The sequence below is a fragment of the Austrofundulus limnaeus genome, unplaced genomic scaffold (assembly GCF_001266775.1).
Source record: "Austrofundulus limnaeus strain Quisiro unplaced genomic scaffold, Austrofundulus_limnaeus-1.0 Scaffold58, whole genome shotgun sequence".
Taxonomy (NCBI): Eukaryota; Metazoa; Chordata; class Actinopteri; order Cyprinodontiformes; family Rivulidae; genus Austrofundulus; species Austrofundulus limnaeus.
In genome coordinates, this window is record NW_013952460.1 from 1664530 (window position 1) to 1676732 (window position 12203).

The following is a 12203-nucleotide window of genomic DNA, read 5'->3' on the forward strand; positions in this document are numbered from 1 at the left end:
CTCCATTAGATCTGATCCAGCCTGTGTTTTAGCTGCTCCTTTCTGCTGGGGTCATCAAATTTGCACCGGATGCACTTCCTGACACCAACTGAGCTCAAACCCACAACTCTAGGTTTATGGACATTTCTGGACACTTATAGTTGATTTCTTTGTATGTATGGATCACTTGGGTTGTTACCAACATCTGGTGAAAATTTCATGTCATTAGCACCTCTAGTAATATATTTACTGAGAAAAATGGTGACGTGTTCAATACTTATTTTACCTGCTGTATTTATTTATTTCCTTTATTTAACCAGGAAAGTCCCATTGAGATTAAACACCTCTTTTTCAAGGGAGTCCTGGCCAAGAGGTAGCAAAAAGTATACATTTACATAGAGTTACACAATTAAAACACAATACAAACAATCAGTATTAAAAACGTTCACAATTCAAGGAAGTCATCTCTAATGCCCTCAATCTGGACTTAAAGGTGCTCAGTGGGATCAGTTCAGTTAACTTCCAGACTTTTTGCAACATGTTCCATGTAGATGGAGCAGAGTAAACAAAGGCCCTTTTCCCCAGTTCTGTACGGAGAAATGGGACAGAGAGCAAGAAATAATCATTTGAACGCTACTGATGTCAGTCAAACCGGGGAGGTTCAAATTAAAAGCGGTCCACAGTGGCCTGTTTTAAAGCAGCACACAAACAGACAGAAAGGTTTTACACTGGCTGAACCCTGCAGAGGTCAGAGGCCTGAACAGAGTGCTGGAGGCAAGAGGAAGAGAGAACGACAGGACAATCATTGTTCAGGTCACTGTTCACACTGAGGCACAAGATGACTCTGAGGAAAGCTTGTTTTAACCCATTTGGCCTCAAAGTACTGTCATTTTTAGACAAACAAAAAAACAAACAAACCAGGAAATAAAAAAGAAGAGAAGCTCAACTGGGTAAAAAAGAAAAAAATTGTATAGGTCTTCTGGACGGGTTCTTCTCTAATGAAACGTTTCGTCTCTCCTCCAAGAGACATCTTCAGTCTGAGAGTTTCAGGCAAAATTCAGGCTTTTAAGCCCTGTCTCCATGTGACTGATACTCACATCACATGGCTATCGTTGACACCTAATTAACACTTATTGTTAACGGGTGGGGGGGGGAGTGGTACTGGCAATGGCAGCACTGTAGGAGGGGGACAACTGAAAACGGAGGCCTCCACCTCTGTTTAATGATGGACGGTCTTAACCCTTCCAGAAGACCTATACAATTTTTTTCTTTTTGACTTTTTTTTACCTGGATTACTGAGATGCATCAGGACGTCAAACTGGGTAAAAGTACAAACCAAATGTAAAAGCTGTTAGATTCTGCTTTTAAGATCCAAAGTACAACCGACGTGTTGTGTTTTTCACATTCGAACGATTTGTTACATGGTGTCTGTGATTTATTGAGACTGCAGGGAAATACAGTACCGGTAATTCACTTTGTCATGATGGAACAGCATTACCTAAATGCCTCACAGACAGTCCCTGTCTCTTCCCAGCCCGGCTCGGCCTTATCAGCAGACAGTTGGCGTCTAACAGGGCCAGACTGCTGTACCTGGAAATAAACACTGATTTAACGGCACTTCATCGCCATGAGAACATCCTCGGGGGAAGGTCCGATGAAATACCTGATGACGGGAGAGGACAGTCTGCCAACCGGTGCCATCAGGTTGTCCTAATGTGCGACTAACGTCCTCCCGTGCATCTGTCAGGGCTGTTATTAACAGCGTGCACCGGGTCTTCTTACACAGACTCACTGGATGAGTCATGCGACAAATGGGAGGAGGAGAGGCGCTGGCAGTGTGTTCAGTCACCCGACTGCTTCACTGCAGGTTAAAATGCCCCCCCCCCCCCMCCCCCCATCCTCCGGATCGGTAGGTGGCAAGGTGCATCGCGACTCTTAACTGGTCCCTGCAAGATCTGACAACTGAGAGACATCTAGTTGTTTTGTTCCCCCTGAAGCCTCCACCACAAACCTCAAATTACACCTTTCAGAGAAGCCATTAATCAGAACTTGTTGGTTAAATGCTTTCGTGGCAGACGTAAAGCATGAGCTTTGACAGGTGAGGAAAAGTGTCAGCCAGTAAAAGGAAGGGAGTGAATGTACCTGCGGTGGGGAACAATCAGGCTGGAAAACTCTCAGGACCACAGGTGACACGTTTCTGTGCGCCGGATCACTGTTTTTGACAGCCAGCGTTGAAGAGCGACACGGCTCTGAAAGTGCACACGCCGGCCACCGGGGGTCGCTCCTTCCCTCTGCTGCTTCACAGATCAGGGGCTCCAGCAGCTGGGTGGAAGTCGGGGAAGGATTTTCACAGAACGATCCAGATTTAAAAGCCGGCCTGCCACGGTGGGTGCCACTCAGGCAGGTCGACCTTCTCTCCTCTGGCAGACAACCGCTCCAGTTACACATAAAATGCATTTATTAAAGAGCATATAAATGCCCTATTCAACTGCCACAGCTGCCTCGAAAACTTGTAAATCCTCTTTCGCTTGCGAAAAAAAAAAAAAATCTGCCAAAATATTCTTTTGTCTCAGGATTAATGCTGCAGTGGAGCTCTAGGGCTCGTTTAGAGAACAATGGAAAAGAAAAGTGAACACAAAACAATATAATTTCAGGGTAAATTGTTATTTTAGTAGTAATCTGCTTGGTTTTGTTGGTGCAAAAGACCACACAAGAGAGGAGGGGGAAACCGTAAGATGAGAAATGCGGAACATTGATGCTTGTTTGCAGGTGTTGGAGTAAAGGTTTTTTTTTTTTTTTTTTTTTGTAGAAAAGAAAAAAAAAGAGAGAAGTTTGCTGCTCCCATAATGCACTGCAGGACCAACAAGGCTGACTTTACCCATCTTGGCTACTTTTCCAACAGGCAGACAGGAAGCACCTGGGTCCAGAGGCCGGAGGACAACCGGGTCAGCCACTGCTTGCCCCCCCACCAAAAAAAAAACCACAACATCATCAACTCCACCGGAGGGATTCTGTGTAGCCTCTGTTGCTCTAAACACAACTCCCTGGCTGTCTGTGTGTAAACAAACATATTCTCTGCATACGCGGCACAGGGGAGTATGCTCTTTCATTCTGTTTCTACCCTTAGGCACAGAAAACAGAGGAAAACAGCATGCGGTAGAACTGCTACCTCTTTACACTGACGTTCAAAACATTAAATGATTTTCCCTCAGCTGGGCTGGAAATACAAACTGCAGTGAGCTGTCACCAGAAAGTACAGAAAAAAAAGAGGCGTTTTGCATGGTGTACATGACTAATGGAGCTCTATGATTATTAAAGGAGCACATGTGGTTGGGAGGGAGCCTGGATGATCCGAGCCTGCTGGGCACCATGTTGCATTTTGGTGGCTGTGTGGCTGCAAACAGTAAACGAGGGGCTGGCCACACCAGCCAGAGGCAAGTGGCCAAAAGTAAACAACTCATTTCGGTGCTTAGATTGAGGAGTTTCTGTAATTACTACTGCTCATGAGAAGAGAGGTTTAGAGAAAGGGAGAAGGAGGAGATGTGGAGGAGGAGGAGGAGGAGATCCGGGACATGAGGGTGGAAGCAGAGGGCCGGGGCGGGGAACCTGGTTGTAACCCTCACATCGATCTTTATCTGTAACAGATTCCCAGGAAGAGAAAGCCCAGGGCGGTGAGCACGGTTCACACCGGCGCAGCACTCAGAGGTCAAACACTTACTGTTGCAATCTCAGCTCCAGAGGCTCTTGGCAAATCATCTGTAATACTTCACAAGCAGAGTTTTGGAAATGAACTTCTTAGGAGTTTAGGATAGCGTGAAATCAGATTCAATTCAAGAAAGAAAAGTTTGCTACCAAGTTTTGTCTCTGACTTCCCCGCTATAACCTGAAGTGACTTAAAGAAAACTCCTTCCTGACAGAAAATCTGAAAGGAATTGTCCAACCTACCTCAGGTTCAGTGAGGCAAAGGAACACTAACAGCACCGTATAGCTACCCAAAGATAAAACCTTTGCTGACTTTTGTCTGCTCATCCTTATCTCTGTATAACAAAAATGTCTTGACATTCCTCACAACAGAGTTCAATCAGTGTCCTCTTTTATGCAGCTTGAAGCCTTGAAAAACAAGTGAGTGGGTTTGTTACAACAAAGTATTGCCGGCTACTGTTTAACTTTGAGCAACAAGCTTGAACCTTTGTGTGAATCATACAAGAAGCCTACATGTCAATCATTTCTCTGAAAACTGATTATTATAGACTATCCACCGCCAAAACCAATAAAACAGTCTTACTAATGATAGAGACAGCGCCTATTAGGTTATTTTTTGCCAAGTCTTTCTTTTTCAATATGTGTGCCTAACTGTCACATACTGTCATGAAGAGGTCAGGGGATCTAACTCACGATTAACCAATCTTCTGATCATCAGAGAACCTTCAATCTACCTTAACATCTAACAAGCTTGTCCAGTTTACAACTTAAAGTTTTCAACTTAACTGTTGGGGATTGATGCTAATTTATGTGCAGATTACAAAGCAGTTAGCGTCTCCAGTGGACAGAAAAGTGGCGACAGTGTGAGGGTTTGAAATGGGGAACATGCGTTCCCTTGCACATTAGAGTAAAGCTCTTGATCAGAGGGTTAAAGTCACCATTCCCACTGAAGACCTTTTAAACAATGGAAAAAAAGCCCCCCTTTTTCTTCCCAGAGCTTCCCAGACATCAATGTATGGATTACAATGATCCAACCTTGATTTCTCTCCTACTATCTACGATACGTGGCAAGTAAAATAAAAAAGTGTATTTTTGGAGTACACAAACATTTAATTTGTTTTCTTGGACAAAAGCAAAAATCCTCCCTTGTGCCTGAAGACGACAAACAAAACCTTGCTCTTATCGTCCCTCTCCCCTTATTGAGTTTTCTGCTATCAGCAGGTCAGTTTCAGTTATTGAGGTTTAGCGATACAAGAAAAAACAAAACTGCTCGGATGCGTGAGAAGATGCGATACAAACATGGGTGGATGTGCAATTTTGGCGGCTGCAGAAGATGCCAAAGCAAACAGGAAGCAAAGTCTCCTCTGATGCAGACTCGCACCCATTACATAAGAAATGTAAAAAAAAAAAACATGTTAAGACCCAAGGCAAAACATGAGGTAAGAGAAAGGGATCCAAGGGCGCAAAACTAGGAGAATAAATGATAAGACGTAGCCTAGAGCACAGAGGAGGAAAGATGGAGGGAGGTAAACAGGCAGAGAGGTGAAATGTGCRTCAGAGCTGTGGCTTGGGGCTCGCCTGCTGAACAGAGAAGGATGCCACTGATGGACGTGTCTGACATTGTACTAACAAGCAGCTTGCATAAACACATCAAAGCACACACACATTTCATAACACACTGTGTGGCACACATACATCACTGCATTTATGTCCTTATGAAAACCTACTGACCAAAGCTCTTTTCTCTCCCTAATCCCACATAAGTCATGAAGTCAGAACCGTAAGAATCGAAATGTATTTATAATTTTACCACACTTTCACTTGAGAATCATTTATGTATCCTGCTAATAAAACCATAAATAAATTGTCTAACTTTGGAATGAGCTTGAAATACTTTTATTTCACTACACAAGGGAAGTCTAAAAGAACAAAGGCACCAAAGTGCACTTCCTGCTTCCAGTGTTAACAGTGTATGGCTGTACGAGCTGTCGTCATTCCAAAACGACAACAACCAGAACACACGCAGACACCAGAGGTTTATAAAATACTTGAAAAAATTAGTAAAAGTAAAATTCCATAAACAGAAAATTACTTTGATAAAAATAAAATTCACTGATGAGAAAACTACTTAAGTGAAAGTTCTTTTACACACTCTCTAAGAAAAAAACTGTTGAATTTACAGAACCAAACTGGTTCCACTAAGTCAGGTTGAGTAAATTGAGCAAAAATATGTATATTCTTTGCTCAGTTTACTCAACCAGGCTTAGTGGAGCCAGTTGACATGACTTCATTCTTTWGAGTGCAGAAACATCTTTTATGATGAGTTACAACATTTTTAATTTAGCAATGAGTAACTAGGTGTTACATTTTAAAGTAAAGAAGCAAAAGTATCAGTTTTAACTTTAAAATGTAATGAAATAAAAGTAAAGTAGTTAGTTATTAGTAGTAGGTTATAAACTTTGTTTATAACAGTGTAACAAAGTAAATGTACTATAAAACTCTGGCAGATACACATTTGAGCAACTTCCATCTGACCAAAAATATTCAGTTTCTGTATGATATAGGCTTAAAATAAGAAAAACCTTTCAAATCAGTTCCATGTCTGAGAAAAATAAGAATGTTCCCCAGTGTGAGTCGCTCCAGCGGGGGGTCTACACAATCGTAGCAGTGGGATTTGTTTCTGGCCAACAGAGCTCCCTCCAGCTGCGCACAAGCTATGCAGCTCACTATAATGGCATTTCAGTTACACTTGCAATCTTTTTTTTTTTTTTTGTTACAACAATCTTGTTCATTTTCCTCATTTATCTCCCACAGAAATGTCACTGACCCCATATTAATTTCACAAAGACTCTAATTAAGAATGCTTCACTGACTCTTGAGGTTGCGTTCGCCAGTTTGGAGGGGTGAAATGGTTGGAGCCAGCAAATGTCAGAGTGCTGCCAGTCGTCGTGGCTGGCGCTTACGACCCCTTTCCTTTCAAATGCCACGGTGATGCCATCATGCGCCCTGACGAGCTGGAACGGCCAAACCATTATGAGCCAGAGTTGTAATTCCTGTACTGCTAAGCCATCAGCTGATCAGCGAACGACCCCCACCTCCACTGGCAACTTCCCCTCAAAGCTCTCAACTTCGAGGGGATTAAGAGTCGCAGGAAATGACGGAAGAAAAACTGAAAACGAAAACAATGGATTCAATGTGAGAGGGTTGATGAAGAACACATGCTTATTCACAGGAACAATTCAGAGGAGAGGAGAAGGCGCCGTCCCATTACTCTATAMGCTGTAGATGAGGCACAATCAGAGCAGCAGATGGTACTAATAGCATGCTATAACATAATAGTTTGRCGAGGGAGGTGGAGGGAGTAAGGCAAAACTCATTATCACTTTTCTCTGCATCACATGGCCCATCAACCCCTCCATCTTTCTGTTTCTCATCTAGTAACACTGAAATTTAAGACCAATAGGCTTTGGGCTTTTAAGGTGATCAGCTGAGAGTTTAGACCCACAATAGCATAGTGATAAATTTTTTTGCCAATATTGATCAACCCTGATCACGATATATCTGGATAGTTTTTATTTTTTTGAGGAACAACAAGCCAGAATGAAAACTAGCTAAAATATAAGTAGAAAGTACAGATATTTACGTAAAAATGTAAGGAGTAAAGTAAAAAAGTTGGCTGAAAAATAATGAATCCAGTAAAGTATACATAACCAAAATTTCTACTTAAGTAACAAAGTATCTGTACCTTGTAATTTTACACCTCAGATGAAGTAGTGGATTGTGACAAGAGGGTTGAGTAACTGAACTCATCGTTAGATGTTCACATACTCTGAACACAACAGACCTGAATTTGTCAGTCCTTGAAGAATCAGCCTGAGTTCTACCCATCATACAGGGAGCTATACACRCACTGCAGCATAGCAGCTGGTATTCTTTGTTTCCTCCAGCTGAAACAATCCCCTCAACATAGCAAGTTAAAACTTGTTTATTCTTGAAGACATCTTGAGGACAGTAGACTTGCTGGGATTATGAAGTCTTGGATGACTGAGAATCTCCACCAGCCATCCATGTACCAACTTTACTGGCAGTCAAGCCAACATAACCTCAATCAGCAACCTCATTCCTGTTGACCTTCCAAAAAAATCACCATTTTAAATCTGTTCAGGGAGCAAATGCAATCATAACTGTTCATAAATGCTGAGTGGTGCCTCAAGTTCAACCTGGTTGTAAACCCTAAATGCAACTGAGGGCAGTTAGCAGCCAAGCGAGGCTGAATTTGATCCCTATCTGAGGTCATGACTGAGTGGTTGAGTGTAAGGGAGAATATCAGCAAGCCAGCAGAAGTATCAACGTTTACGGATGTGTGGTCTGGCCAAAGTGGATGAAGGTTTGGAAGGGAAATGGGGTTGAATGTGAGACTGCAGAACATGCACTGGTTTTTTTAATTCCCAATGGTTGGCTTGGCTGGTCCTGGACAGAGCTGAGTTTAAATGTTCTATAAAACAGAAGCAAAAGCACACTGAATGTGGTCTGTGAACGATGCAGCTGTTTCTTCTCAAAAAGGACAAACCTAGTTGGCGAAACAGCGGTCACGTCAGTCATCGTTGGCATTGCACGTGAACCATTTGTTTACAATGGACTGTCTACAGTCGTAAAACAAGATGAAATAAGATGTAAAAACAATGAAAATTTGAGGTGGTTTTTCAGCACATTACTCTTGTACTTGACATCTTCAACTAAATGAAATAATGCTTATCTCAAACTGAAATAAATAGATTTACTGAATCCCTGCACTGGATTAAACTAATGAGCTATGTAAACAGTTTAGATAAAACTTTGGGAAACTTTTGATTTAAATTCTAAGATATTTCACTGCATGAACTGATTACCACTATATAATTGTAAACTTTTTTTCAAATTAAACTCCATAATTGGTTCAAATGKTCATTGCCAATGAGGGTAATTGCAACACGGATTTTTCTTATCCTTTGTCAAACTCTTTAAAGCAGTGATCCGATATTTTTGCGCTATAAACAGGTATTATACAGAATATCTTTCCCACAGATGAGTGGAGGAAAAGAAGATCCCTAATAGTTATTTTAACTCACTTTATAGGGCTGGACTGTAAGGTTGTTAGCTTGTAAGTGTGCCAGGGTTAGCTTGTAGGTTTCCTGGTACATAATTAACTGGGAGGTCAAGTGTAGAAAAAGAGAAGTGAACAAAACTGGTCATTTCAAAAAATAAATGCAGACAAATGACTATAAAACTTGATATAAATTCTGTTTTGYAATAAATATTATTGAATTATTTCTGTGTACCCTGGTCCCAAATGAACTATGGACCAGTATTAGTCTTTGGTCAGGTGGTTGGGAAACCTTGCTTTAAAGCGTTGCTGATCTCAACCAACCCTAATGTCGGCTGTTCACTCTGATAAGGATGTCTACAACTTCCCCACAATGTTAGAGTAAGCGCTCTTATCTTAGTCCCTTGTCACGTGCCCCTGCTCTGTCATTTGTCACCTTTTCTGCCAGTAGAAACATCCAGTTGTTGATCACGTGACTTTCGTGATACAAAAAAGGTGTTTCCATTGCAGTTTTGTGTTATCCACCAGTTTCGATATGGCTGAAAAACCACTATATCCTAGCAGAAAACCATTTTGTCAAAAACACACGTTTTTTTGAAATGGACTTGTTTCCATTAAGCAAATTTATTTTTGAAATTSTAATTTGTGCATTTTTATGGTCAATGGAAACGCAGCTTATGTTTCTGTCCTTGCCAGTCTGTGGTTCCGAGTAGTCTTTACTACACACATTCACTCCAACAAACTTTTTTTTCTTCTGTATTTTCAGTTTTGACTTTTAGCAAACACTAGAGCCTTAAAGTCAACGGCATGAACATGTGAAGAGGATTTGGCAATAGTCTTACATTGGATACCCTTCATGACACCACATGAGTTTGAAGCGCCAGCCTCAAAATTACAGTCTCTTAAAATCCTAAATATGGCTCATTTTTGAAATGCACAACGACAGTCACTCATTTATTTATGTCAGCATTCCAACTATGTAAAAAGCTCCCATTTGAACAAGTTCAGGGATTATGAAAAGGAGAAAGCCAATACAGGTTAAGTCTTTGTTATCTCACAACTAAGATTCCTTCTCCTGACGCCAAACTGCCGACGTTGAGTGGTGTCTTTTGTGGTGCGTGCATTGTAGAATGAGGAGAAAAAGATAGCATCGGCTTGCATCTGCAATCTGCAGCCAGGTTTTGACTGACGGGCGGCGTTATTAACACGACACAGGCTAAGGAACGGGAGCTCCCAGATTACAATTTGCACATTATCTTGTAATGCTGCTCAAGTGAAGAACCTGTCACAACAATAGGTAGCCCGGGGATCTCTCTCTCTCTCTCTCTCTGTCTCTCTCTCTCTCTCTCTCCCTCTCTCCCTCTCTCACACACACACAGACCCAACCACACATATACACACACATACACACAGAGAAGTAACATCAAGCTGTAGCAAGAAATAACACTTAAAAAAAGCCCATAAAATTGTGATGTATTTACTTACACGGCACATCAGAAAGGATTTTTTGGGGGCAAAGGATGATTCTCTTACCTGCAGAGACAAAGAGAAAGAGAGAAGAAGAATGTTGAGTGTATTATTTCAGTGCTCAAGTTAATTATTAGTCACTTAGTTTTCTTCTTCTTTCCTGCAGGCAGMAAAAAGGGACTGGATGTCAACATTTGGCCACGTGGATTTTCACCTAAACGGTCTTTGTTGCGTAACAGCACCCAGGATTGATCTGGTTGGGTTGATTGGCAGAATTACTCTCCCAGCTGAAAATGCTTCTTATCTTAACGAGTAATGCCACCAGTGWTAGAGGATATGTGCAAAGAAAATTGTGTCAAAGACTGCTGCCTTTACAACAGTAACAACTATTTTTGCTTTTCATAAATGGATGATTTGTTAATTGTTAAAACACATTCCCTCCTTACAATTTTTATGCTGATTTGTTTATAGGATTGCTGCTTTCAACATTTTCCCTCTTACAAAAAAAAGGTCTTTAGCTCACTTCTTAATTAGAGTGTTACATTTTGCATGACCAAAAATGTTTTTATTATTATTTTTAAACAGTATTCATGGTCAGCTAACGTTGCTGCTGGAGTGACCCTTGCAGAGAATTGAGGAGTTGGTGGCGATCAATGTAAGATGTGAGAGAATGAAAGTTACTCTTAAATTTGCAGTGAGGCCAATCTCATCGTCAGCAGTTTTAAGTTTAGTTTGTGGGTAAATGCTGAGATTACAATTTGTTGTAATTGCCTCTGTTGCCAATGACACTGGCACCTTTCACACAGCACTTTCAAGTCAGGCCTGGGATGACTTCTTTCTGCATCAGTGTCATGTGAAATATTAAAAAAGGGAGCTAAAGTAGGACCACCGCCTTTATATATATACTGTATATATATATATATATATATATACCTTAAAGCCTGACTTATTAAGGACCATCCTTGTGTCTCGTCTATGTGGGTGAAAGATGTAAAATGTATAGTTTTCTACACTTCTAACGTGCTGAGACCCCGTGTTGTGCGCTGCCCGCAGTTTGCTTCTGTAAAGTAGCTGCAGTGAGTTTATCTCTGAGCAGCATCTGCTGCTGTGGGCAGAGTCTGTGAGAAAATACAGGAACAACTGTTCCAGTGAAAATGATAAAGTAAAAAACAACAACAAATTATAAAGATCACAAAACAACTCATGGATAGAGATTGGACAGATTTGTGCATGCAAACGTCAGAAAGGCGTGGCTCTCTCTCCGTGGCTGTGTTGACCAAGGGGTAGAGCGCCTCGGCCGGACAGCGTGGACACGTTCCTAAACTATCTGCTGTCAACGGTGGCGTCTTAGTGACAAATTTACAAAATTACGCTTCTCCTTAGTTAACAGAAATATCCGATCTTTCTCCTCCAACTCTTATCGTCAACTGAAAATTAAAATCCACTTCAGTCTGGGATGTCTCTGATTAAATATAATGTGTGCTGCAGTGTGAAGACTCCATGCAGGTTCCCATTGGAATCAACATAGTCCATTAGAAAAAGATGGTCTCAAACTACAACAGCAAGATCCAGCATCTTGTTGAAGTGTAGTCTTAAAMCGCTTTTTCAAAAACCCCTTCAAGCCAAACCTGAGTGTGATTTGTGAAAAACCAAAGGTGGTCAGGAACTGAAGTCAACCTACTGCTGTTGCACCTTTGAGCTATAGCAGGAGAGGTAGTCAGAGGTAGTCACAGAACAGAAATTGTCAGTATGTGTGATGTAGGGATGACAGATAGCTGGCTTGGGGACCTATAGTGGAATGAAAAAAAAATTACGTCCCCTACTGTTCTGCAATGCTGACTTCATTACTGTAAGCACACATTTAAGGATGTGGTGCTATATACAGTGGTTTGCAAAAGTATTCATACCCCTTGAACTTTTCCATATTTTGTCACATTACAACCACAAACATAAATATATTTCACTGGAATTT

At 41.3% G+C, this 12203-nt stretch overlaps 1 protein-coding gene across 1 annotated transcript in view; it reads right to left on the reverse strand.

Annotated features, from left to right (window-relative positions):
- Positions 1–12203, reverse strand: part of pdzrn3b (PDZ domain containing RING finger 3b) — a gene marked incomplete at its 5' end in the record, with an annotated part of 148197 nt that overhangs the window by 53742 nt on the left and 82252 nt on the right. Inside the window, 1 exon segment of the mRNA XM_014009480.1 lies at positions 10250–10297. Within this exon segment, the coding sequence (XP_013864934.1) occupies positions 10250–10297 (48 nt within the window).